At 35.4% G+C, this 22,461-nt stretch overlaps 1 protein-coding gene across 1 annotated transcript in view; it reads left to right on the top strand.

Moving 5' to 3' along the window:
- Positions 1-22,461, top strand: part of PPP4R3A (protein phosphatase 4 regulatory subunit 3A) — a 42,063-nt gene that overhangs the window by 11,809 nt on the left and 7,793 nt on the right. Inside the window, exons 3-11 of the mRNA XM_079309271.1 lie at positions 6,646-6,744; positions 9,093-9,710; positions 18,248-18,325; positions 18,419-18,535; positions 19,001-19,117; positions 19,378-19,509; positions 19,594-19,696; positions 20,622-20,780; positions 21,959-22,128. Of these exons, the coding sequence (XP_079165397.1) occupies positions 6,646-6,744; positions 9,093-9,710; positions 18,248-18,325; positions 18,419-18,535; positions 19,001-19,117; positions 19,378-19,509; positions 19,594-19,696; positions 20,622-20,780; positions 21,959-22,128 (1,593 nt within the window). The remainder of the gene's footprint in view (positions 1-6,645; positions 6,745-9,092; positions 9,711-18,247; positions 18,326-18,418; positions 18,536-19,000; positions 19,118-19,377; positions 19,510-19,593; positions 19,697-20,621; positions 20,781-21,958; positions 22,129-22,461) is intronic.

Here is a 22,461-nt window from a genome sequence, read left to right as displayed (position 1 = left end):
TGCTAAGTTTCGTTGGCATTTTTATTTTAAAATGTTACAATAGCAGTTCTATAGCTTTGCCATGGAATATTACTGGGTAAGTAGTAGCATTCTCCTTAAAAGCAAATTTTGTTTAGTAAGTGAAATTTAATTATACAAAGCATTGCTGTGTCACACATGGAATAGTTAGTTTTTCTCTTTTGTTGTTGGTTATTTTCTTAATTTGGCATTGAAATTTCAGAATGTTAATGACAAGATGCTGTTCTTAAACAAGTGATCCTTATTCAGAAAATTAATAATTCCACTAGTATATTAGGACAACACCTCTTCCTATGAAGTCTTAAATGATTAAAAAACCCTCCATATGCTAGCATTTATCTAGGGAGAAACCTGATACAGATGTGGACTGGGGTATAGCATTTCAGTATACTTTGGCAATGCTTTAAAAATAGAAGAGTAAAGACTTGTATCCTCAGCTTTTTAGATCCACCCATGTACATCCTGTAACATGGTGATGAAGTATGTATTGCATCCCTTTCTGTGCCTGATACAAGGAAGAGCCGAGTTACTTACAGCTTCCACCTACAGTCTTACCTCTGTCCTAGAGGTGTCTTTGCTTTTGTAGTCTCTTTTTCAGGTCCTCCTAAGAAAAAAAGCTAAAATTCATCCAAAGTACTATCTACTAGCTGTCTGACTTGAAGGTGACCATCCTTGATAATGCAGAACAGACTTATTAATAAAAAAGCCAAGTTTTGAAAATATCCAAAAGGGCACTGTCTTGAATGCTCAGAGAAGATGAACTTCATGCCATTCCTGTCATGACAATCAAGCCAATGGTGAAACTATTTCAATAAAATTTGTGCATATGGTAGCTAAGATAGTAAGGAAGAGTATGTGGCTTTGTGAGGTGATGGAATAAATAAGGGAAGGGCAGGCTGCTCTTGGGTTTGAGATGAGCCAGTTCATCTGTGTTAAATTAACATACATTTCTTTTCCTGTGTATTCTGATTTTTCTGCTGTTGCTGAGTGTCCTGGTTTAGGGACAAATTTGGGAGGAAACTTCCAAAGGGGTTCCTCTAGAAAGCAGATTCAGGTGGCCCCTCCCTTGACTATTTCGGGAAAAGATTTCCATGGAGAAATGTGGAAAAAACCTGTTTATTTAGCCAACAAAATATTCAGAAGCATAAAAAATGAATAATATAAAGCAATGAAACCTCTTGCTGCTCTGAAGAGATGGCAAATTCAGGAAGTCCTTGTCATGGGGTGTAGCTCAGCTCGCTCAGTTTCTCATCAGCCCCTCCTGCGCTGGGAAATGCCGCATCCTGCGCCCTGGTGGGCCACAGGTGTGAGCTCCTGGTGTTTCTTTGGGTTTTCAGTCCAGAGCAGTTTGAACAGTTCCAAGAAAAACAAAAGCCACAGTCCAGGGAACTTTTCTGCCTCAGCTAGCTAAAAACTAACTAAAAAACAAAGGAAAGCTCTCTCCTGCTGTCTGTGCTGCAGACTACAGTCTGTGAGAAAAAAAAAAGCTGAAGAAGCTCTTATCTCTGTTTTGAGTACAGCTGCCTCACACATTGTACCAGTTATTTTTCTCCCCCCACCATCCTCTTTACTCTCAGATCTTAAGGGTACAAAACTGATTTTTGGGCTAAACAGACAAATGGGGATGCAATTCAGCATCATAAAGTCACCCTAGGACACTGAGTATGGCCAGTAATTAAACTTTCTGCTGCAGAACTAATAAACTGATTTTATTCCATGTAATTAATAGGAATGGAGCTATGAAATCACTAACTGAAAAGTTGTCTATGTCTGTTGAGCTTTCATAAAAGCTAGTAGCATACAATCTTAATATGCCTTTGACATGTTAATCAGTTTTTTGAATAAATTGTTAGTACATTCAGATAACTAGGTTCTAGGTGAAAAAATGCATGAAACCAAATGCAGAATTGAAACTTCGTATTACATTACTTGGGTCAGTTTTTGTAGCTTGAAGATTCTGCCACAAGCTACTACACTGACTCTATATTTAACTTTAAAAGTCTGGGTAGTGCAAGTTTATTTCATAAAGAGAAACCTGAAGTTATGAAGCTGTACTTTTGATTGTAAATATTTAGATAGCAAGATGCTGAAAGGTGGGTTGGCATGTCTGGGGAAGTCTCTGTGCCTGTAAACAATCTAAGGAATTAGATAAGGAGCTGACAATCAGGCAGTGCCCATGAGGGGAAGAAGCACCTGGCTGTTTTGAACCTTGTGTGGGCCAGGAAACTGTCATAAGCTTGAACCATGTGAGGGTTAATAGGAAGAGATTCATTTGCTTTTTAAGGTTGAAAGCAAGAATTTATTAAATACTTACCTAATTTAGGGCATCACTACTTCTTGAGTGTAGATTAAATCTCAGAGCTGCCAAAATAATGTTTTGGAGCTACGGAGAAGACTTGTCCCTGGACATGGCCTGGCATGAGAGTCCATTGTCAAACAGTAACAGTTCTGTTAATTTAATCATAGCAGAATCAAATCCTCTGTACTAGTTGCTCTGAAATTCTTCATAATGAAATCCCAGAGCTTGCTTTGGAGTTTTGTGTTACTGCTGTACAAGACACCTACTAATCAGCTTTCTAATGGTTAAATAAAACTGATTTGTCTAATAAAAGTTGACTTTTAGTGAGTGCTGTGGCAAGAATGTGTCAAAAACTTTTTACTCTTGGGGTAAGTCAGAAGCCTTTTGGCAATAGTTGCAGAAAAATTAAAAGTTGTGGGGTAGATCCTAAACCCTATCCTATCAGTGCAATTGCCACTTTTTCCTGGGTTAAATTATTGCAGGTTAGCTTCTGAGGCATGATGTCTCAAATAAAACTGTGGCACACATTAGTGCCTCTGGACAACCTCTGACTAACCAGAACTTGCTTCAAGGGGGCTTGATGCAGCTGGCTGAGAGAGAAGCAGCACGGGAATCACTGATTGCATTGTGAATGTTTGCCTTGGGCTGTGCCCTTATAAGGACTAGAATGTACAAAACTATCCTCCACCCGTGGAAATGATTGATACCTCCCTATGGGAATGTTAAGTACATGGGTCTCCTAAAACGAGGTCATACTCAGAAATCTTGGTTAAATTTTAAAATTCCTCATTTTATGTGTGCAGCTATAACGATCACTATTGTAACAGAAAACACATTCATATAAATGGTCCTAAGGAGACAGCAAACTTTGTATGGGCTAAGATAGTGATAACACATCCAACTGGCACTACTGTCAAAATATTTTTTTACAAAGCAGCAAATGATTTTTTTTAGTTTATGAATAAGATCATGAACTCTACATAAATAGCTCCTGATTATCATCCTATTTAGAAAAGATCTTGCCAAGAACTATGATGCATCTTGAAAATATGAGGAGCTAGAATGCTGATGTTCTCACAGAGAACTCAATATAAGGTCCTTCAATAATAAAACCTTTGTCCAGATTTTATTTGTGACAGCACAGTGTAACTGTGATTTAATACTGCTGTTGCACATTTTAATTGTTTACAGAGAACTAGATATGTGCAATTTTTAGATGTTTTAATTATCCTTTTGAGTTCCTTGCGTGTAGACGCTAATATTTCATATGAAATGCAACAACAAAGGACATGTCTTTGATCTGGCTGAGCCAGAACTGCTACTATGAAGCAAATAAAATTGAAGATTTTATGCTCATCAAGATTTGATGTGCAAGACTTATCTTCTTACCTCTCTAACCAATAGCCACTATTGCTAAGCATATTTATCCTTACTCGTGTTTTCTCTTTGAATGGAGAAGGCATTCTTAAGAAATTGCAGTTGCTTTCTGGAGTTTCATGAAGTAATGTTTGACATTTGCAAGCAACAGATACTCCAATTCCATAGCTGAGAGATCCAGACTAGTTAGTGGACTCAGTTCACACTGAGGAAATGTCAGATCCTGCACAGAAGCATGTACAAAGATTTCTTTCAATAAAATAAACAGAAAGTAGACTGTTGTTGATGTATTCTTCTATCTTCAACTCCATATAGAATTTCCTTCAGCCATTTCTTCATATATGTGTAAGTCTTGTACTGTTCTTTTTGATGATTCTAAGCTTTGTAGCATTAACAAAATGAAATTACAGACACAACTGTCTGCATTTAATAGTGAATTTAGACAAAACTATATGGTGCAACAGAGTGAAGTGCTTTTTATTTCACATTGTCTTTTTAAAAGGCCTCTGCAAGAAAAGTTGTACAAACAAATACAGTTACTAAAGATCCAGTAAGTAGCAATGGGTAGATTTCTGTTGAGGAACCATAATATACTGTTACATGAAAAGACAACAGATACTAATCATTTCAATTTTTAGTGCTGACAATTGGAAAACACTTTTCTAATGCTGGTAAAACAAACTGAAAGATGTTTATGCTGCTCAAATTATTTCTTTAAGCAATTTTTTGTTTTGTTTTCCAAAGAAGAAATAACGAAAAAAAATCTAAGTGTATGGGGGTGTGAGTTTCTGTGTTTAGTAGTAGATGATCTTGTTAAAGGGAAAAATTGCCATACTGTGGCCAAATGCACTTATCTACATATGTGTCTGTAGTTTTCAAAAGCAGTTTTAACTTTGTCTTCTCTTTCATTTTTCTCTGCCTTCCTTTCTCTGTTTTGATCTGCTCTGGATTTTATTCAGAGTCTTAGAGCTTTTGTTTATTAAACTTAAGCAGTAAATGTGAGTACCACTGCCCTTACTAGTGTTCTTTTCGTTGTTTCCCCATTTGTTAGTTGTGTTCTTTATCAAGAAGAAAATATACATTTTAGTCTTTTAGAAATGGCTTGCTTAAAAATCTTAACCACTTTCACCTGGATAGTAATGGAATGTAATTAGATGGGAATATTGCGAGTTCTTCTAGGGTCTACTTAAAATTTGATGCTAGGGTTGTTTGGGATTTTTTTAATTAAATAAGCACTACTCAATGTGAAGCTAAGGAAAGAGTGGCCTTGAAAATTAGTGCAGTAGAAATACAGTTGGAGAGATAGATGTATTAGAATTTGAACCTGATACCTACACTTTATATGCAGTAAGGTAACATACCGTTTTCAAAAAATGGTTAACTTTTTTTTGGGACCTTCACTTTTTGGATTTTTGTAAATTGATTTTTTTTGCTCTGTTGGAGTCAGCAGTACCAGGTGCTGTCAATCTGTTATTACCAGAGAATTTGCTCCATGACCTGTCTTGTTGAGAATACGCTATTAATTATGATTTTTTTTCTTCCTTTTGTATTTTGGAGGTGGTCTTCCTAAATCCCTTTCTTCTGTGTACCACCTCTTCCTCAACCCTTTGGAAAAGGAAAAGGTAAACTATTTGCCATTTACAAGGTAAAGCCATTAGTGCCTCTGAAGCAGTATAGCTGCTCTGGTAATGGCAAATTGATTATAATGTATTGCTTGACAGTCCCATTGGAGCTGGCTGATTGTGCTGTGTAGATTATAGTTTAGTTTAAGGTGTTTTCTAGCAAGTGCATATCAAAGTCTAAATGTAAGGTTTCTTTTTATTGTCAGTATTCATTTTAATATCACTCTAAGCAAAATCTGTACTTAATGAAGTAGAAATTCTGCATTTTATGTATAAGAAGAATTCTCGTGTCTCTTGCCCTAGTGAGTGAATGCATGGTTTAGCACTTGGCTGAAATAATGCAGTTTCATGGGGCTATGTGTATTTACTCTGTGGTTATATTTCATCTGTTACAGGAAGACAAAAGATTAACAATAAAACTTGATTCAGTACATATAAACAATGCTGATTTTATTTTTCTCTTTTATTAATTTAGTTTGATTTCCTATTTAGTTATTCTAAGAGTTGTTTAGTAGACTCTCTGTAAACTACTTCACCAAATACCTTGTCAGTGTGTAACATTGCTGTTCACACCATCAGCTTCCACTTTCATATATTGGTTTTGCATGCAATATGAGGGCTCTGATAAACTCTTGAACTATCCTAGTAAGTAAATGAGAGCTTCAGTGTCTGGGAAGTGAATGTAGCTAAGCATGGTTTCAAGTAATTTATGAAGTCTAGGGCAAAACATCCTTCCAGAATTGTAGTTTTGATAAGTAAAACTTCCATGTGTGGTTTAGTGTAGTGGGTGCATGTAGTCTCAGGCAGTGAACTGTGCTGTTTCTCTTCTTTAAAGTTTGTAGCTATCTTGGGACTAGCTTTTAAACAGCTGTTCTGTGCATTAGCAGAGTGTCTTCTGGGGCCTACAAAAATGAAAAAATCTTTGATTTTACAGAAAAAATACAGTTTTATGTTGTTCAACTGAAACATTAAAAAAAACCCTAACATAAACCCCCACAAAACCTGTTGCTTTTGTTATTGCATTTTATTAGAGAATGCATTGAGGTAGAAATGCATTTTTTAGGTCAAACTTTTTGAGATTTACAATATTATAGTTACATAAAGTAAGAGAGAAAACTTTTGATATTTTTCTGATTTATGCAGAAATGTTTTTAATCATATAAACATACAAAAAATTTTATGAAGTGTGATGGTTGTGTTTGTATTGTAATGCTGTCCTGTCATAATTGGGTGTCAGGCTGCTTTTATTTTTAAATTTTACTCTTTAAAAACTTAAGGTTAATAAAATCTGAAATATATTGCCTGAAAATACTCTTCCTCTCTTTAAAGGATACCTTGATTGTGTGGTCTGAAGCTGAAAATTATGATTTGGCACTTAGCTTTCAAGAAAAAGCAGGTTGTGATGAAATATGGGAAAAAATCTGTCAGGTAAGTTTGATAAATGTGAGATTGAGACAGTCTAATTCATCTAAATGCTTGTGTTCAAAATTTATAGTCTGTTTTGAATTTGAGCAACAGTAGATCGAAAGTAAAAACTATAGTTTTAGCCAGCTCTCCCAAAGTTTTTAAATTTGAAAACTTTCTCCTTCCTCCAGAAATTTAATACAAATCTACTCTAAGTTTTGGGTACTTTTTTAGAGCATTTTCAGTTCTTTCTACTCAACATAACTTTTTAGCTCTATTTTGCCCAAGGAAGTGTAGCTCAAAATGAATGCTGAAAAAGTTGCCCAATAATTAATGTCATCATTAACTTTTTTTCACAGTAGCCATAAATGGAAAAGTTACCTATGAAGTTTTATTGTAGAGAGAAGAATGTATGTGAGCTCTTAGTTTTATAATGTATTTCTTATAGAATACTCTGTAATATTTAATTTTATGTATGGTGTATATAGTAATGCCTTATTTTATTTACAGTTCTCTGTGTACATTTCTAATTCTTCTGTTTCAGGTGAGGGGAATATTGAGTTTCTCTCAGAACTTTTTTCCATGTAAATGTTTCCAGGCTGTGAAGGATTGGTCTCATAGTAGGAGATAGCTCTGTATCATCATCTTAAAGACAATATTTTAAGAAATCAAGCAATGCATATGTAGCATGTATTTATTTTAACATATGTTTTACCACTACAAGCAGATCACTGAACCAGGTCACTGAATTAGTGTTGTTTGTGAATAATATTTGTGTGGGTATTAACTATTGATCCAAATATATTCAGTGATGTTAGTTCACTTTCTCAATTCTTGATTAGGTTTTTTTTTTCCTTCTGAGCATTACAACTTCTCATAATTCTGTGCTGCATTATGCAGGATTTCTCTAAATTATTCTAAAACTCTCTGCACTCTCTTTCTGTTCTTAACAAATATCTAGCTCTCCCCACTCTGTGTTTTGAAGTTTGTTCTTAATGATTTCAGAAAAAAAGCAAAAGAAATCTGGTTTCACAATTACATGTGTATAGATTATTCCCTTTTTTTAAGAATGAGTCTCTTCAGCAGTTTACCACTTATGTAAATAAGTACAGAAACATTTCCAAGAACCTTAGCAGTCAATGTCCCAAAAGCTGTGGACAGAAACAAAGTGGGGAAAGGGGGAAGTTTTGTTTGTAGGAAACACCCAGATAAGAAGCCCAGTTTCCTCACCCTCATGTGAAGATCTAATATTTTTGTAGGAAAGCAGTGTCTTTACATCCTGTTTTGAGGTCATGCTATTGTAATTGTGTCTAGTGTACTTTATAGATCTTAAGCTTCCTCAGTCATTAAAACTTGTAAAAGGAAAGCTTTGATCCATTTCTAGAGAAAGTGGTTGCTGCTGTATAAGCAGAACAATATATGGGGTTTAGCAGCATTCTGACTATAGACTTTCTGTTATAATTGAAGTATTATTTCTCCCATGGTTTTTTGCTGATTTTCAAGATTAAAAACAGCAGCACCTTATACTGTTCTGCATAGCAGTGCTTCTCTGAATTTGATACATCAGACTCCAAGCAAATGCTGAAATTAAGATGTCATTAAAGCTGATACACTCTGGTGCCCAAGCATCTGTGCATTTTTCTTACTAATTTATGCTTTTCACAGTTTCCTCATAACTCTGGAGAGATCTTTGCAAGTCCTGTGCATTGCTTTTCTGACAGTCAGTTTTCTACTATCCTTCTGTCAGTGTTGGTTTGAGCTTTTCTGTTCTTGAGAGAAGATTCGGTGTCTCTGTTGAGTATTCAGAAAGTGCACAGTAACAGATTTTGACTTGCAGCTCTCCAGAACTGAAAATAACAGATAAATTAGCAACACTGTCCTCTCTTCTCTGTTTGAGATAGTGGAAGTTCTAAAAAGCATCAAGAGCAGTTAATACCCTATAGAAAAATGTTTAAAGCTGTCACTAGAATAATGTAATACTGATTTGCATTTGGACATCTGTCTGCAGAGAGTAAAGACTGGAAACAAACAGCTTAGTTCAGTAGCCTACTAGGAAGTTGCTGTCCATATTCATAATTGCGGATTTCTGGTTTTATTTGAAGTACTCAGAAAATGTAGGGTTTTTTTCCTTATTCTTCCTCCCATTTTTAGAAAATAAATAAATGTCTAATGTAGAAACAGTTCTATAATACTATCTATTTGAAGAAATCTTCTCATTATCTCTTTTACTTTCCAAACTCAATATCAGACCAGATTTGCATTTCTATTTTGTCCATACAAAGAAAAAAATAGCAACACTTAAATGGTATTTTTAAAAGCATTCAAGTAACAGTAAAATTAAACTCCACTTTTTGACACATCTCATTTTGCAGGTTCAAGGCAAAGACCCTTCTGTTGATATTACTCAGGATCTTGTTGATGAGTCTGAGGAGGAACGCTTTGATGATATGTCATCACCAGGTCTAGAATTGCCATCCTGTGAACTCAGCCGACTAGAAGAAATCGCAGAACTTGTGGCATCTTCACTGCCTTCACCTTTGCGTCGGGAGAAACTCGCACTAGCACTGGAAAATGAGGGTTATATTAAGAAGCTCTTAGAAATTTTTCATGTGTGCGAAGACTTGGAGAACATTGAAGGACTACACCACTTATATGAAATTATTAAGGGAATTTTCCTTTTGAACAGAACTGCACTTTTTGAAGTCATGTTTTCCGAGGAATGTATAATGGATGTAATTGGATGCCTAGAATATGATCCGTCTTTATCACAGTCACGGAAACACAGGGAATTTCTGACTAAAACGGCAAAATTTAAAGAGGTGATACCTATATCTGATCCAGAGCTGAAGCAAAAAATACATCAGACATACAGAGTACAATATATTCAAGATATGGTCCTACCCACTCCCTCAGTTTTTGAGGAAAATATGCTATCAACACTTCATTCTTTCATCTTTTTTAATAAAGTGGAAATAGTTGGGATGTTACAGGTAAGTTTCAAAAATTCATAATCTTACTTGTGGTTGGGCAAGAAAGTCAGGTGATTATTCCTGGAAAGATCGAGATGCTTCAGTAGAACCTTCACTTCTGTGATTCTGTAAGTGATTGTGGAGTGTGACAGAAAAGGCATGGATTTGAGTACTGAGTTGTCAAATACATATTCTTTAATTTTTGGGTTTAGACTAGATTCTCTGTAACTGATTTACATAGAGAAAACCTGTAGAATATTGAATGAGGTTCTTTGGAATGAACAGTACTGTTTGCACTTTGAATCTTTGATTTTAATAGGAGTTTTGAGAGTTGCTGTTTTTGTATTTTGGGACTTTTTAGTCACTAGACTTAAGGATGTCTTTTGTCTTGTTACCATGAAAAAAATCACTTTGCGTAAATTTCACAATATAATCTCCTGCCATGATGTAGCTGTTGCTACTTTTGAAGTAAATTAAATTAGCTGTTTGGAAAGTACAGATTAAAAACATAAGACCATTTTAGATGCTTATATGAATTTAGATTCTTTAGATTATTTTTTCCTAGTTTGTCTGGATAAATCCCTAAATACCAGTGCTTGGAATTACCAGTTTTTCATGAAATATGTCTTACTGCAAACGTAAAGAGATTATTTGATGCTTTATGTAGTTTACCAATGTTTTAGGTTTTCTGCACCAACCCATGAACTTTCTTAATAGTTAGAAGTTGGTGGCACATCTCTTTATGGGGTGCTTTCAGCTAACTCAGCATAGTGTTACAGCATGTGCATTTTGGTTTGTAGAAATTAATTATCATTATCTTATTTGTCCCAGAGTTTAATAAATTAATAGTCACTGTCTTTGTAGGAGCTGTCTGATCCAGAGAAATGGACCAAGTGTTAGATGTTACTGGTTACTTTAATCATGTTTATTTTCAGTTTGACTCTCAGGATGTACCCTGTATAATTTCATGAAAAATATATAGCAAAGGAGAGTGAAAATTCCTTTTGCAAGCTCCTAGAGCAAATAATTGTCACAACTAAACCTCACAACTTTTCCTCCATCACACTCAGTTATCAGAATACTGGTAATACTGGTATTAGTTAATCCACTCTCTTGGAGCTTTAATCTGTCAGGTGAAACACTTGGGCATCTTCAGTAGTACTAGGTCCTTGCTTATACCTAGGTGAACCAAACTGTTCATGTCTGTATATATGTCTTTGATAAACAAAGTCACAGTTGCTTATCTGAAACAGTCAGAAGCCCTTAATGCTTTTGGAGTTGCCAATTTGAAGAAGTTTACAAGTCTGACTTTGAAAGAATGTTGGAAAAGATTCAGTTAAAGGGTCTCAGCCGTTATGGCTGTTGTCTCAAAAATGTCTTACGCTCTTGGCAAGGGTTGCTAAAAGGAAATTTTTAGAGATTATACATTTTGACTTGAGGAAGAGGAGGGGAAGAATTTTTCAGAAGTGGCTGATTCTGAGAGGGGTCTTTAGCTTCAAAAAAGAAACTGAGCAGAAAAGGAAAAGGAGGGCCTGATCCTGCAAAATCATTAAGGGTGTGTTTGCCAAATGACCCCAGATAACTTTACTGAGGACTGGAGACTGATGAGTTTCATTTTTTCTATCTCTTACAACTTGTGTAAGGTAATAGATATAGGGTATGTTTAAGTTAGAATATCAAGGTTTTGTGTTGTTGCCAGACTTGTTAGTTGCAGTTTACGGTTGAAATAAAGGCTCAAATCTGATTTTGGTTTGTTGTGTGACAGCAGATTTTTGAACATTACCTTCACTGCTGTTCTCTATGGTTGAGAATAAAGTATATTTTATGTATGTTGGAGCCAGTAGAATTAATATTGCATTTCAAAGTTAGATAAGCATTTGGAATTGTTCAAGTGCTTTCCACAGCTTTGAGGAGCCCAGAATGAGAACACACACCAGAGGTAATACACCCTGTGCTATACTGCATTTCCTAGTACTTTCACAGTGCAGCTCTCTAGCAAGGAGGGAAACTCCCTGAGTTTATAAGTAAGAATCTCTCAGAAATAATTAGATGTTGTTGATCAGTTTTTGGTTTTGAGGGAATTAAAAAAGACTCACAAATTATGTGTCCATTGCATTTCGAATTTAAAAGGATTGATTGATTGATTGATTGATTGATTTTTCAGGTTCTTGCAATATAGCTCTAACCCAAGGTGTCAGCCTACTTAACTGGCATTTATTTATTCATTTATTCATAGAGCAATAAGCCAGGTTCATGTAATCTTTCATGTAATCTCTGCACTTTGATTTCATCTCACCCCCCATTCCTAATGTCTGTGTATGAAACATATGGTACTATTCCTTCTCATTTCTTCACACAGAATAAATAATGCTCTGAGAACTGAATTAATAGATTGATTTTGTTGATTTCATTTCTATAAGTAATTTCTAAGGGTTTTTTCTATTCATGTGTGATTTAACATCATGCATTCCTGTAGCTGGTATTACAATACTTTGTGTGTGTGGAGGGGTGTTGCTTCATGAAGGATGTATAGTTCTCTTTAGTTCCTGGTGCTTACTAACCTTACATGTGTACCTAAGAAGTGGTTTATTTTAGAAGTCATTATTGATTGAAAAGACACTGGGATGCCTTGTGGTAGTTTATTGGAAGCCATGGATGAGTCTCAGGTTCTTAGTAGATGCATAATAAAGGCTGTTAATGCTCTTGATTTTAGGTTGTCTCTCTTGGACCATTGAGGATGTGACAAAAGAGATCTCTTTTTGGGAAGTTTCACTTGGCAGAATAAAAGTAAACTCCCTGAGCAGCTGATACCCCATGACATCCTGTAACTCTTGTGTGTACAGTGGAGTTGTTGGTATTCTGTTCTTTTCTCTCTCTTTCTGGCTGTGAACAAAAGGAAAAATTCTTTCTCCATCATGGGAAAAAAGTGAGCTGTAATGAGGCCTTTCCAGGTCAGGCTGTGTATTAACCAGAGTGGCACCTTGCAGTACTCTCATCTCAATTAACTCAGCCAGATTGTAGTTTCAGAGAAGTGACTAGAAGTTTGTACAAGACTGTACAGATTGTGTCTTATACTTTTTGACAAGCTGAGTAACTTTACTCAGAACTACCACTGTGTTTTATTTAAGGCATCTACTGTCAAGATAGGCCATTTATGGTCAGTGAAGGTCACTGACATTTAAAGTCAGTATTTTGATTATAATTAATATTGTAGATGAGAATATGCTAATTCTTCAAGAGTTCTGGCTTTGTTAGAGAGACTTTGCATGTGTTTAAAAATAATATATTCTGTACTCATGGAAGATACTTGTTTCAGTCATTTTGCTTTCTTTGGTAGGTAAAATAACTGTTGCCCTTCTATGCCATTACCAAAAAGAGAAAATAGGTAATCTTTGGAATTAGGGTTGTGAACCATGTTTTTCCCTCCTTATTCATGGAGGTTAGCTTTCCCATAAGCTTTATAAAAAGGTGGTTACATTGATGGGTTTTTCTGAGGACTAGAAGTAGTTTGTTTGTGGTTTAATTTTATTGGGTAATTTTAAGTGAGTATGTCAACATCTCACTAACTAAATACTGTTGGTGCATGACAAATAGTAAAGCCACTAAAACAGAATACCCAGCCTGCAGAATTAGCTGCTGTGGAAATCTACTCAATTGCAGATTTTGTCATTCATAGTGTGTAAGATATGAAAAAGATACATAACATTTTTTTGCAATTTCAGCCCCTCCTAATATGCTCTTACTGCTTGGGGTCCAGCCTGTTCTAGTCTTGAGATGTCATAGCCACCAAGAAATCTTTCTGAAACATGGAATTGGCCAAGTTTTGAGAGTGGGGGTGGGACAGGTAAGTGGTGTTTCTTGCTTGGTATGACGCTCTTTTGCAATTTGCAAAAATATATACTAATGTGCACACTGGAGGCCACCAGTTCTTTCCCTTTGTATTACTAATTAGTTCATTAAAAAAAAAAACCAAACTTGCAAAACTGCGCCATAGAGTGAGCAAACACTATTTCCTTCTGTTCTCTCCCCCTTTTCTCATTGGTGTTTTCTTTTTGCCAGCAAGATCATGCATTCTTTACATTCCAGAATAAAGAATATTGTTAGGATTACTTTTAGGTATATGCATTTAGACTTCAAGGTCTTTAATTTTTGGAAAAGTGGAGAGTAGAAGGGGAAAATTTGACTATATTAAAATAGTTTTTGTGCATGGTGGAGCAGTGATCAGATGGTACTGATAAATCAGAATTTTTAAATACAGAAGTCATATTACTGAGAGTCCCTATATCTCTTTTCAAGAGCTAAAAAATTGTATGTAATTATCTGTAGTTTTAGAGGAAGATTTGTGTTAGTGAATATTGGTAGTTTTGCCCAAATCTGGTCTGCTTTCTTCTAGTAGTTGGCTCAGGAATAGCTAGAGGTTTCCTTTCAGCAAAACTCACCTTGCAATAAAGTGTAAAAGGATACCACTTTCTGGGGGAAATGACTTCATGAAAGACATTTGCAAGTGGTGCATGCTCATGATTTTTGGGATTAACTTCTTCATTATAGAAAATTATTTTCTGTGTGTTCAGAAACTACAAAAATGGTTTGGTGGATCTCATTACTTTTCCAGCATGTTGATTCAAGTGAAAGTAGCACATGATGAAGGCATTTGTGAAAAGGCAGTCTGATATAAAAGAGGTTTTAAACTAAAAAATCTTGTGTGGTAGCAGGAAAGAATGTGTGTTAGAAGCACTACTTTGCTGTTTGCTAGTAATATTTTATTCAAATTTCACTTTATAGGCTAAAATATTGTTTCTGCCCAAAATGGATATGAAGGTGGGATATAGGATGAAATGTGTGTTCTCTTTCCAGTTTAGGTGGTGTTCGGTTTTGTGGAATTTTTTTTTTTTTTTTTTTTTTGAGAAAAGTATGTTTTATGTCATTTATCTGTAATCACAGACACAAAAATACCTGGTAACTGAATGTTAATTACATCTAAGAGAGGCCTGGTTTTGAAGAATCCTTTTTTTTAAGTGCCTTGCAGGAGGAGGAGGACTACTTTGGAAGTTGGATCACAAATGTAAACAGTGTTCCTTTTTGTGACCCTAGCTTATCTGTGGGCTTTCTTGTTTTTAAAGTCATAAATGATTGAGTGAATAGTTGGCCTGGTTGTTTTTATCTTCATGAGCTTTGAAATGTATTAAATCTAGAAGCATCTACTTAGATCTTGCAAAACATAAATGAATATACTTTGTGTCTGGTATACACATAGTTTAAGTATTGCATTTCTAATAATTTCTGTGCCTGGGGAAAGTACCTAGAATTCACAGTTACATCATAAACTATTGTTTGCAGTTTGGTTTTCTTGGAAAACAGTTGTGACCTTCACAACCTCTAAGGTACAGCTAAATGTGTTTTGATACTTGTCTGTGTGCAGAGACCACATTCTGCAGAGAATTACACATTTGCACTGTGTTCACGGACATACTTTGAGAGATTTTTGCAAGTTAAAAAAAAAAGAAAACATTTAAATTTGTGTCACTCTGTCATTCTGTGTTGGTGCTTTGTGACTTCTAAAATATGTGAACTCTACTCTCAGACTGTGCATTTCCACAGGTCTTGGCAGCATTGTTCAGGAATGTTTCTTTAGATATATTGCCCTTGTCAGTGATTTTACAGCTTGAGAGAGAGAACCCTGTATTTAGAATTGGATCTTTTCTCATGAACACCAACCTGTCTGCCTTTCATTAAGCATGTGAAATGAGATAAATGCTGAACATTTTTCAGGGCTAAGCCATAAGTATGACGTTAGTAATAAGTTGTTTTTAATTTTCTTGAAATAAATGCCATTTACTGTGTATTATCCATGCAAGGGTGGGATATTTCAGTTACTCAGATCTATCTTAATTTGTCTGATTTTAAATAGGTCATGGTTGTTCTGGAGCCTAGAGATTTCAGGTAATCTTGTTAATTTAAAAGTACAAGGTATTTAATGGAGTTTGGGAGAGGAAATGACATGGAGAATGTTTCAGTATTGTATTTAATGCAGAATTGTAAAATACTGTATTGTAGTCTATATTTGGAATGCTGGAAGATTGTTATGTACTGAACTTCTGCAAATTCTTCCTGAAGCATTAAGTGCCAGCATTGAAGCCTTTATCACCTGCCAATTTTAAGTTCCCTCTACAAGTCCAATATGTTTGCAAGCCCAATACCAGAGTGAGTGGGTTGCCCTCTGCTGCAGATAACCACATCTTGGTCAGGTCAGGGATGTGGCAGGATCTGGTCAGGGAGCTGAGCTGGGGTCCTGCCAGCCAGCTCCTGCCTGTGCTGCTCTGCCATGTAGTGCCAGTTGTGCAGCTTCCCCAGCTGACTCTGTCTCTGGGACACTCAAGTGGCTGATAAATGAAACCCACGTATGTGTCACCAACAGTACAGGGTCTCTTCTCCTTCCACGACATAAACCCCCAGTTTGGTGCTTTGGGTAATATAGTATACCTTTTTCCCCAGAGGTACACTAGTTATGGCTCTTAGATATTTAAGAGCCATGATTCTCTGCTGCCGAAGTTTCCATTATTTTTTCATAGTGATCACTTTAAACTGGTTTACTTGCCCTTAACTTTACTCTCAGATATCATGGAAGAGGTGAAAAGTTGCTTTCACAGTGAGAATGGGTATAGGGGTTATGCTTTCCAACTGGGGATAAGCATGCATTTTCTCAATAGTTTTTATAGAAAAGATTAATTTTGACATCCTCATCAAAATAGTGAAAAGAGAATGAAAGCAAACTATGTGGCCTTCTCCTAAATGCACTGCATGTTCTTCAAAAGAACTGGGTTTTATGTGGTTTTGTTTAATTTTGGTTTTTTAATTTTTAATTTCACTGACTAAATATGTCAGTATGTCTACTCTGGGTTATTTACGTTACCTGTGATGTCTAATGAGTTAAATATTAGAACAGAAAACTTAAGCCATGTAACAGCTGGATAGCAGGTAGTCTAACATCCTTGCCTTCTCCCATCAAAGCTTAAGATAGGTTTCTTGAAAATCAAACACCTGAACAGTTGTTTTGAACATATTTCACTGTTGATATCTGGAAGTCAAAATTTACGTGTGTGCTTGATTCTCCAGAGTGAATTCTGGCATACTTCAAATGAGTCCTCTCCTATCTCCTTTTGTTTTGATTTTGAAGCAGTCAAAGAAACAGCACCTGAACTTATGCCCAGAAATCACTCTTTTTCATTGTCTGTTGGGTCAGGTTAGGAGCACAGTTCAGCATCAGACAAGAGAAAACATGGCATATTCTAAATATAAAGTTTACTTTATAGTGCAGTGAGATACGGTAGCTCATTCCAACCTGTTCTGCATTTATCTGTGTTGTGCAGTGCCATGTGGAGGTGCTGCCTTGTGTTGTGGCATTGTTGTAGCAACCTTAGCATGGTGTGCTATCAGAACTGAGTATTCACTTTCTCAGAAAGGCTGCATGGTGATTCTAAATGAGGTACTGAGGTAATTCACAACATAATAAGGTTATCGTGTGTATATCTGAAGTATTTTTTCATGGTTTTGCTTTATGCAGTGCAAACATGAGCAAAGCAGCTTGGATTTCTGGCACTGTGGTTTTGGGATGGAGGGATTTTGCACATCCACATGTTACTGACTTTGCAAGAAACAGCAGTGGCAGCTTTCTGAAAAAAATGTATTACTACCTCATGTACAGGAACTTTTCTCAAGCAAGTGCTGCCTTACTACTGCATAATATTGAGAAAAGAATGGGAGAAGTTTTATTTCTGTTTTAATAATCTCCTAGTTGTTAGAACTGTAAAGGTTATGGAAAGCTAAATACTGCTGCTGTTTTCAATCTAAATACACATTTGTAATGTGTTTGCAGCTGTTTGTAGTTTTGCTAACGCACAGCCATGTGAAAATAATGGAATGTGTTTTGATTGCTGTCAGCCAAAATGTCCAATAGATTCTGTATGTAATAGGAACAGTTGTTTTGACTTGGTCTCTAAAATTGACTGGTTTCAAAGTATTGAGGGGAAAGGAACCTCACCTCATTCCTGCTGTTAGGCAGCTTTCCCTTCATTGTGTCCTTGCTTTTGTTCTGCTTCAGAGATCTAATGACATTCCAAAGGTACACGTGCATGTGTGTGTGTGTGTAGGGCTGTGTTGGAGATGTTGTTTATAAATGTATGTAAACAGCTGAACAAGGGTAGTGTGATTTAGGGGGACTGGCATGTGACAAGGGGGAAGGAAGTTGAAGAAGTCAAAGACAAAACAATGAGAGTTGCAGTAGTAAGTAGAAAAAAGACAACTGGAAGGCAAGGCAGCAAAAGTCATAATTGAGAGTGAATTGTTGGGGAGTGGAATGATTCTGAACATGATTAAAGCTCAACATGCATATTAATTTCCTTGAAATTTTAATTAGAGAGTTGATACTGGTGTGATTAACTACAGTATATAAACATATGGTCTTTTCATTCCAGGAAGCCTGGTCTAGAAGAACTTTATATTGTACTTGGATGTCTTTTGATATTGTCAAATAAACAAATGGTATTGTTTTGCTTTTGTAGGAAGATGAAAAATTTCTGACAGACTTGTTTGCACAACTAACAGATGAAGCCACAGATGAGGAGAAAAGACAGGAATTGGTAAGAAATCTGTAAAATATGTGACAATTACCATGAAGTAACATGTGAATCTTTTTTTTTTAATTACTAAACTAGTATATTCCTGGTTTTCAGGTAAATTTTCTGAAGGAGTTTTGTGCATTCTCACAAACACTGCAGCCTCAAAACAGAGATGCATTTTTCAAAACTTTGTCAAATATGGGCATACTGCCTGCACTAGAAGTCATATTGGTAAGTCATTGCAATTCTAGTTATCGTAACAATTTTATCTTCAGAGACACTTTTGCTAAAAAGTAACTTCAGCAAATGGTTTTCTCTTTGTTTGCTTCATTTGGCTTGTCCTTGCTTAAGATCCAGAATGTTCAAAATATTTTTGTAACACTTTAAAAGCTTTTACAATATGACATTGGTAAGTGCCCTGGCATTCTTCAGTTTTTGTTTTTCTATTTGCTTTCCTAGCTTTGCTTGCTGTTTGGTATCCAAATAAGTAAGGAAATAGGGAAATTGATCAAAGAGCAAGGGAACCATGAAATTTATTTTGTCCAACTGTTGTCAAATTCACAGAGAAGTGAGAGTTGACTTAGTTTTAGAATCTGGTTTTAGCAATACTTAGGTGTGATTTATGAGAAGGGATTAAAGATGTATGTTTCCTGGTTCCTTTCAAGAAAACAAAATGATTTTGTTTGCCTTTCCCAGGGTATGGATGATGCACAAGTACGAAGTGCAGCCACTGATATATTCTCATATTTGGTTGAATACAATCCATCCATGGTACGAGAATTTGTGATGCAGGAAGCGCAGCAGAATGATGATGTGAGTAGAGAGTCCTCAGAAATTTCAAAATGCATTTTGAAATTACTGGTGTGTACTTATGACTATGAATGATGTGAGCCCTAGTTTTAAAGAATTAGTCTGGAATTTGGTAACAGGACATGGAACTGCTGTGTTTTAAAATAAGAGCTCTGTTAGGTGAGATGAGTTCACCTGTTCACAGATACTTGTTGCTTTGTATAATTTCAGATTTGGTGCAAGGGAATAGCATTTGAATTGATTTTTTTTCTCCCCCCTCTTAGGATATATTACTCATTAACCTCATTATAGAACACATGATTTGTGACACAGATCCAGAACTTGGAGGAGCAGTGCTACTCATGGGTTTGCTTCGTACTTTAGTTGATCCAGAAAACATGCTTGCCACTGCCAATGTAAGTAAATACCTTCAAATTAAATTATGTTTAATTTTATCAAATGATGATATGTGTTACATACTTTTTTTTTTCATTCCTTAGAAAACAGAAAAGACAGAGTTCTTGGGTTTCTTCTACAAACATTGTATGCATGTTCTGACAGCCCCTTTATTGGCCAATACTACAGAGGACAAGCCTAGCAAAGGTAATGGAACTCTGGATTTTGGGCACATCAAGGCTGTTGAATGTCAATGCTTAGAATAGTTGTCAAATAACATTTTCAGTCTAAAAAATTTGAGTCTGAGATTATGAAACATAATTCAAAGTAAAATGCTGATTCAATACTTAGTCATTTGAATAATGCATAAGCACAAAATTCTGCAGAGAGACCTAATTTAAGAAGTGAAGAATATTTGCTGCAAATTCAGCTTTAGCAAAAAATAAAATACTTGTATAATTTTTAGGAACTCATGGGGCAGTTTAGACTTCTAAACATTCCTAAATGTTTTCTTAAGCTCAGGGATTACTAGAAATGTTGCAACATTTACTCTGGGAAAGTGTGCTGAATTTGAGAGTATTGTTTCTACATCAGACTGACAAAGCAGAGATCAGTGAAGAAGTAATTTTTCATGCTGGCTACTAGCAGCAGTTCTTACTGCAGGTAGTAAAAGACCCTGAGATACTTCTTGAATAGTATTTTAGTTAATAGGCAATATAGAACACATTTTTGGTGCAAACTTAGTCAAGACATTGCATATCGGGTGATAGTTTATGATCTAGATCTGTGGACATCATAGTGTGATTTGGTTAAATAAGCCTGACTACTCATGTTAGGGTTAAGTTATGTACTCTGAACCTTCAAACACGAATTTAAGAAAAATTTAGTTGGTTACATATTTTAAGAGAGTTTTCTACCATATCTGTATTCATAGAGAATACTCAATCCATAACAAATTTGTTCAATTTCTGTTGTAAAAACTAAACATATCCTGCAGCATGTTCCATAAAACGTCTGTGGGAAAATAAAAAAACTTGGAAATGTTTACTGGAGTGCAGTTGGATATTTGAAGTTAGCTTCTGAAGGCAGTATTCCAGATAAGTTTAATTAATTTGGTTTTGTTTTATTGCAGATGATTTTCAGACAGCGCAGCTCTTGGCATTAATACTGGAATTGCTGACTTTCTGTGTAGAACATCATACCTATCACATAAAAAACTACATTATTAACAAAGATATCCTGCGAAGGGTACTCGTTCTCATGGCCTCAAAGCATGCTTTCTTGGCATTGTGTAAGTTTGAAAACTTAGGAATAAATAGAGGAATAAACTAGAATTTTTTCATTGTGAACTGATACATATCTTCGCTCTGCTGAAAAAAAAACTGTTCATAGATCATGACATTTTTGACTGAATACAGAAATTCTACCATTATAGTCTATGTTACTCATACTAGATTATAGATGTATCAACTACTATTAGTAAATAATTTTGTATTTATCAACACATTTTTATCCTAAAAAAAAAGAAGGATTTTGCTTCATCTCAGTGGAGAGGGAAATTGAAGAGATGGTATGTCAGTGCTGAAAGCACTAAGAGAACTTTGTAAGCTTTGATTATTTTTTAGTAGAAATTATCAGAGGTACTTAATTAGATCTGACTACCTGACTGCATTAAACTGCATAGAAGTTCAGTGTTTTGCTCTTCAGACTGGCAGTTTCTTACCATACTCAGCTCAGCAGTGTCAAATCAGACTTAATTCTGGATGCAAATAAGAGATTTTCTCTGTAATTCTGTTGTGCACATAAAGAAACAAAGCCTTAAGGTGACTGAGCAGTACCATACAATAAGTACCTTTTACATTTTGTAACCAAATAACCTGTACACATGGTTGCTGAGCAAAATGTGCAGCCATGTGATACTGTACTTTCTCTTTATGCATTCTCTCACTTGTGTACACTTTGGATTTTCGGAAAGAGCTTTAAAATGGTTGTAAATGACACCTTTCTTTGCCTTACTGTGGGTGTGAATAAAATGTCATTTACCAATTTTAAAATGAGATTGTTTATATTCTAATCAGATAGAACTAGTTAAATCTAATCAAACTTTTGAATAATAGGGATGATAAGCAAATTTCTGAGTACTTTTATTGAGAAAATGTTTTACCTTTACCATAAGTAATTTTAAAAATTGAAAATAGATTTTTGTATTAGTAGTATTATTTTTAATACTGTATGAACTCTTTGGTGAACAGAGGTGTTTTCATTTGTATGGTTATGAGGGAGGATTTATTTATGATAGATCAGGTCTTCTATCTTCAGCAGTATAGTCAAGACAATTGAGAAACAGAGAACAACTTAATGTATTGCTGTATATGAACCGAGGCTGTAAAATGCCTTAACTAATGCTGAGTAATTTCTGCAATTTTGCATTTAAATTTAAAAACTCCTTTGACAACACATGTGTTTCAGGTGCCCTTCGTTTCAAGAGAAAGATAATTGGGTTAAAGGATGAATTCTACAACCGTTACATAATGAAAAGTTTTTTGTTTGAACCCGTGGTCAAAGCATTTCTAAATAATGGTTCCCGTTACAATCTGATGAACTCTGCCATAATAGAGATGTTTGAATTTATCAGAGTGGTGAGTGCTATTATATGCTGAAGATAATTACTGCATTGTTTAGTCTTCAAGATTGTAGTAATTCAAGACTACTTTTGCTTTTCCTTTTGCTCTAAATTATGCTATCATAATGGGGCCTTATGATACTGTATTTAAATGAACCTTGTTTTATATCACTATTACTTATTTGTACATGTTCTTTCTTATATTCAAACAGTACCATTACTTGAAGATTAAATTCACTTGGTACTGTACTCACGGTACCCAGATTTGCAAAGGCAACACTAATCAAATTTCATCATGCAGATTGGATGGTCTTGTTATGACAGGAATGTAATTAGAAACTACTGCTAC

The sequence above is a fragment of the Erithacus rubecula genome (genome assembly GCF_903797595.1).
Source record: "Erithacus rubecula genome assembly, chromosome: 6".
In the NCBI taxonomy this organism is placed as follows: Eukaryota; Metazoa; Chordata; class Aves; order Passeriformes; family Muscicapidae; genus Erithacus; species Erithacus rubecula.
The sequence above is the reverse complement of the archived record's forward strand: the minus strand, read 5'-3'. Positions and strand labels throughout refer to the sequence as shown.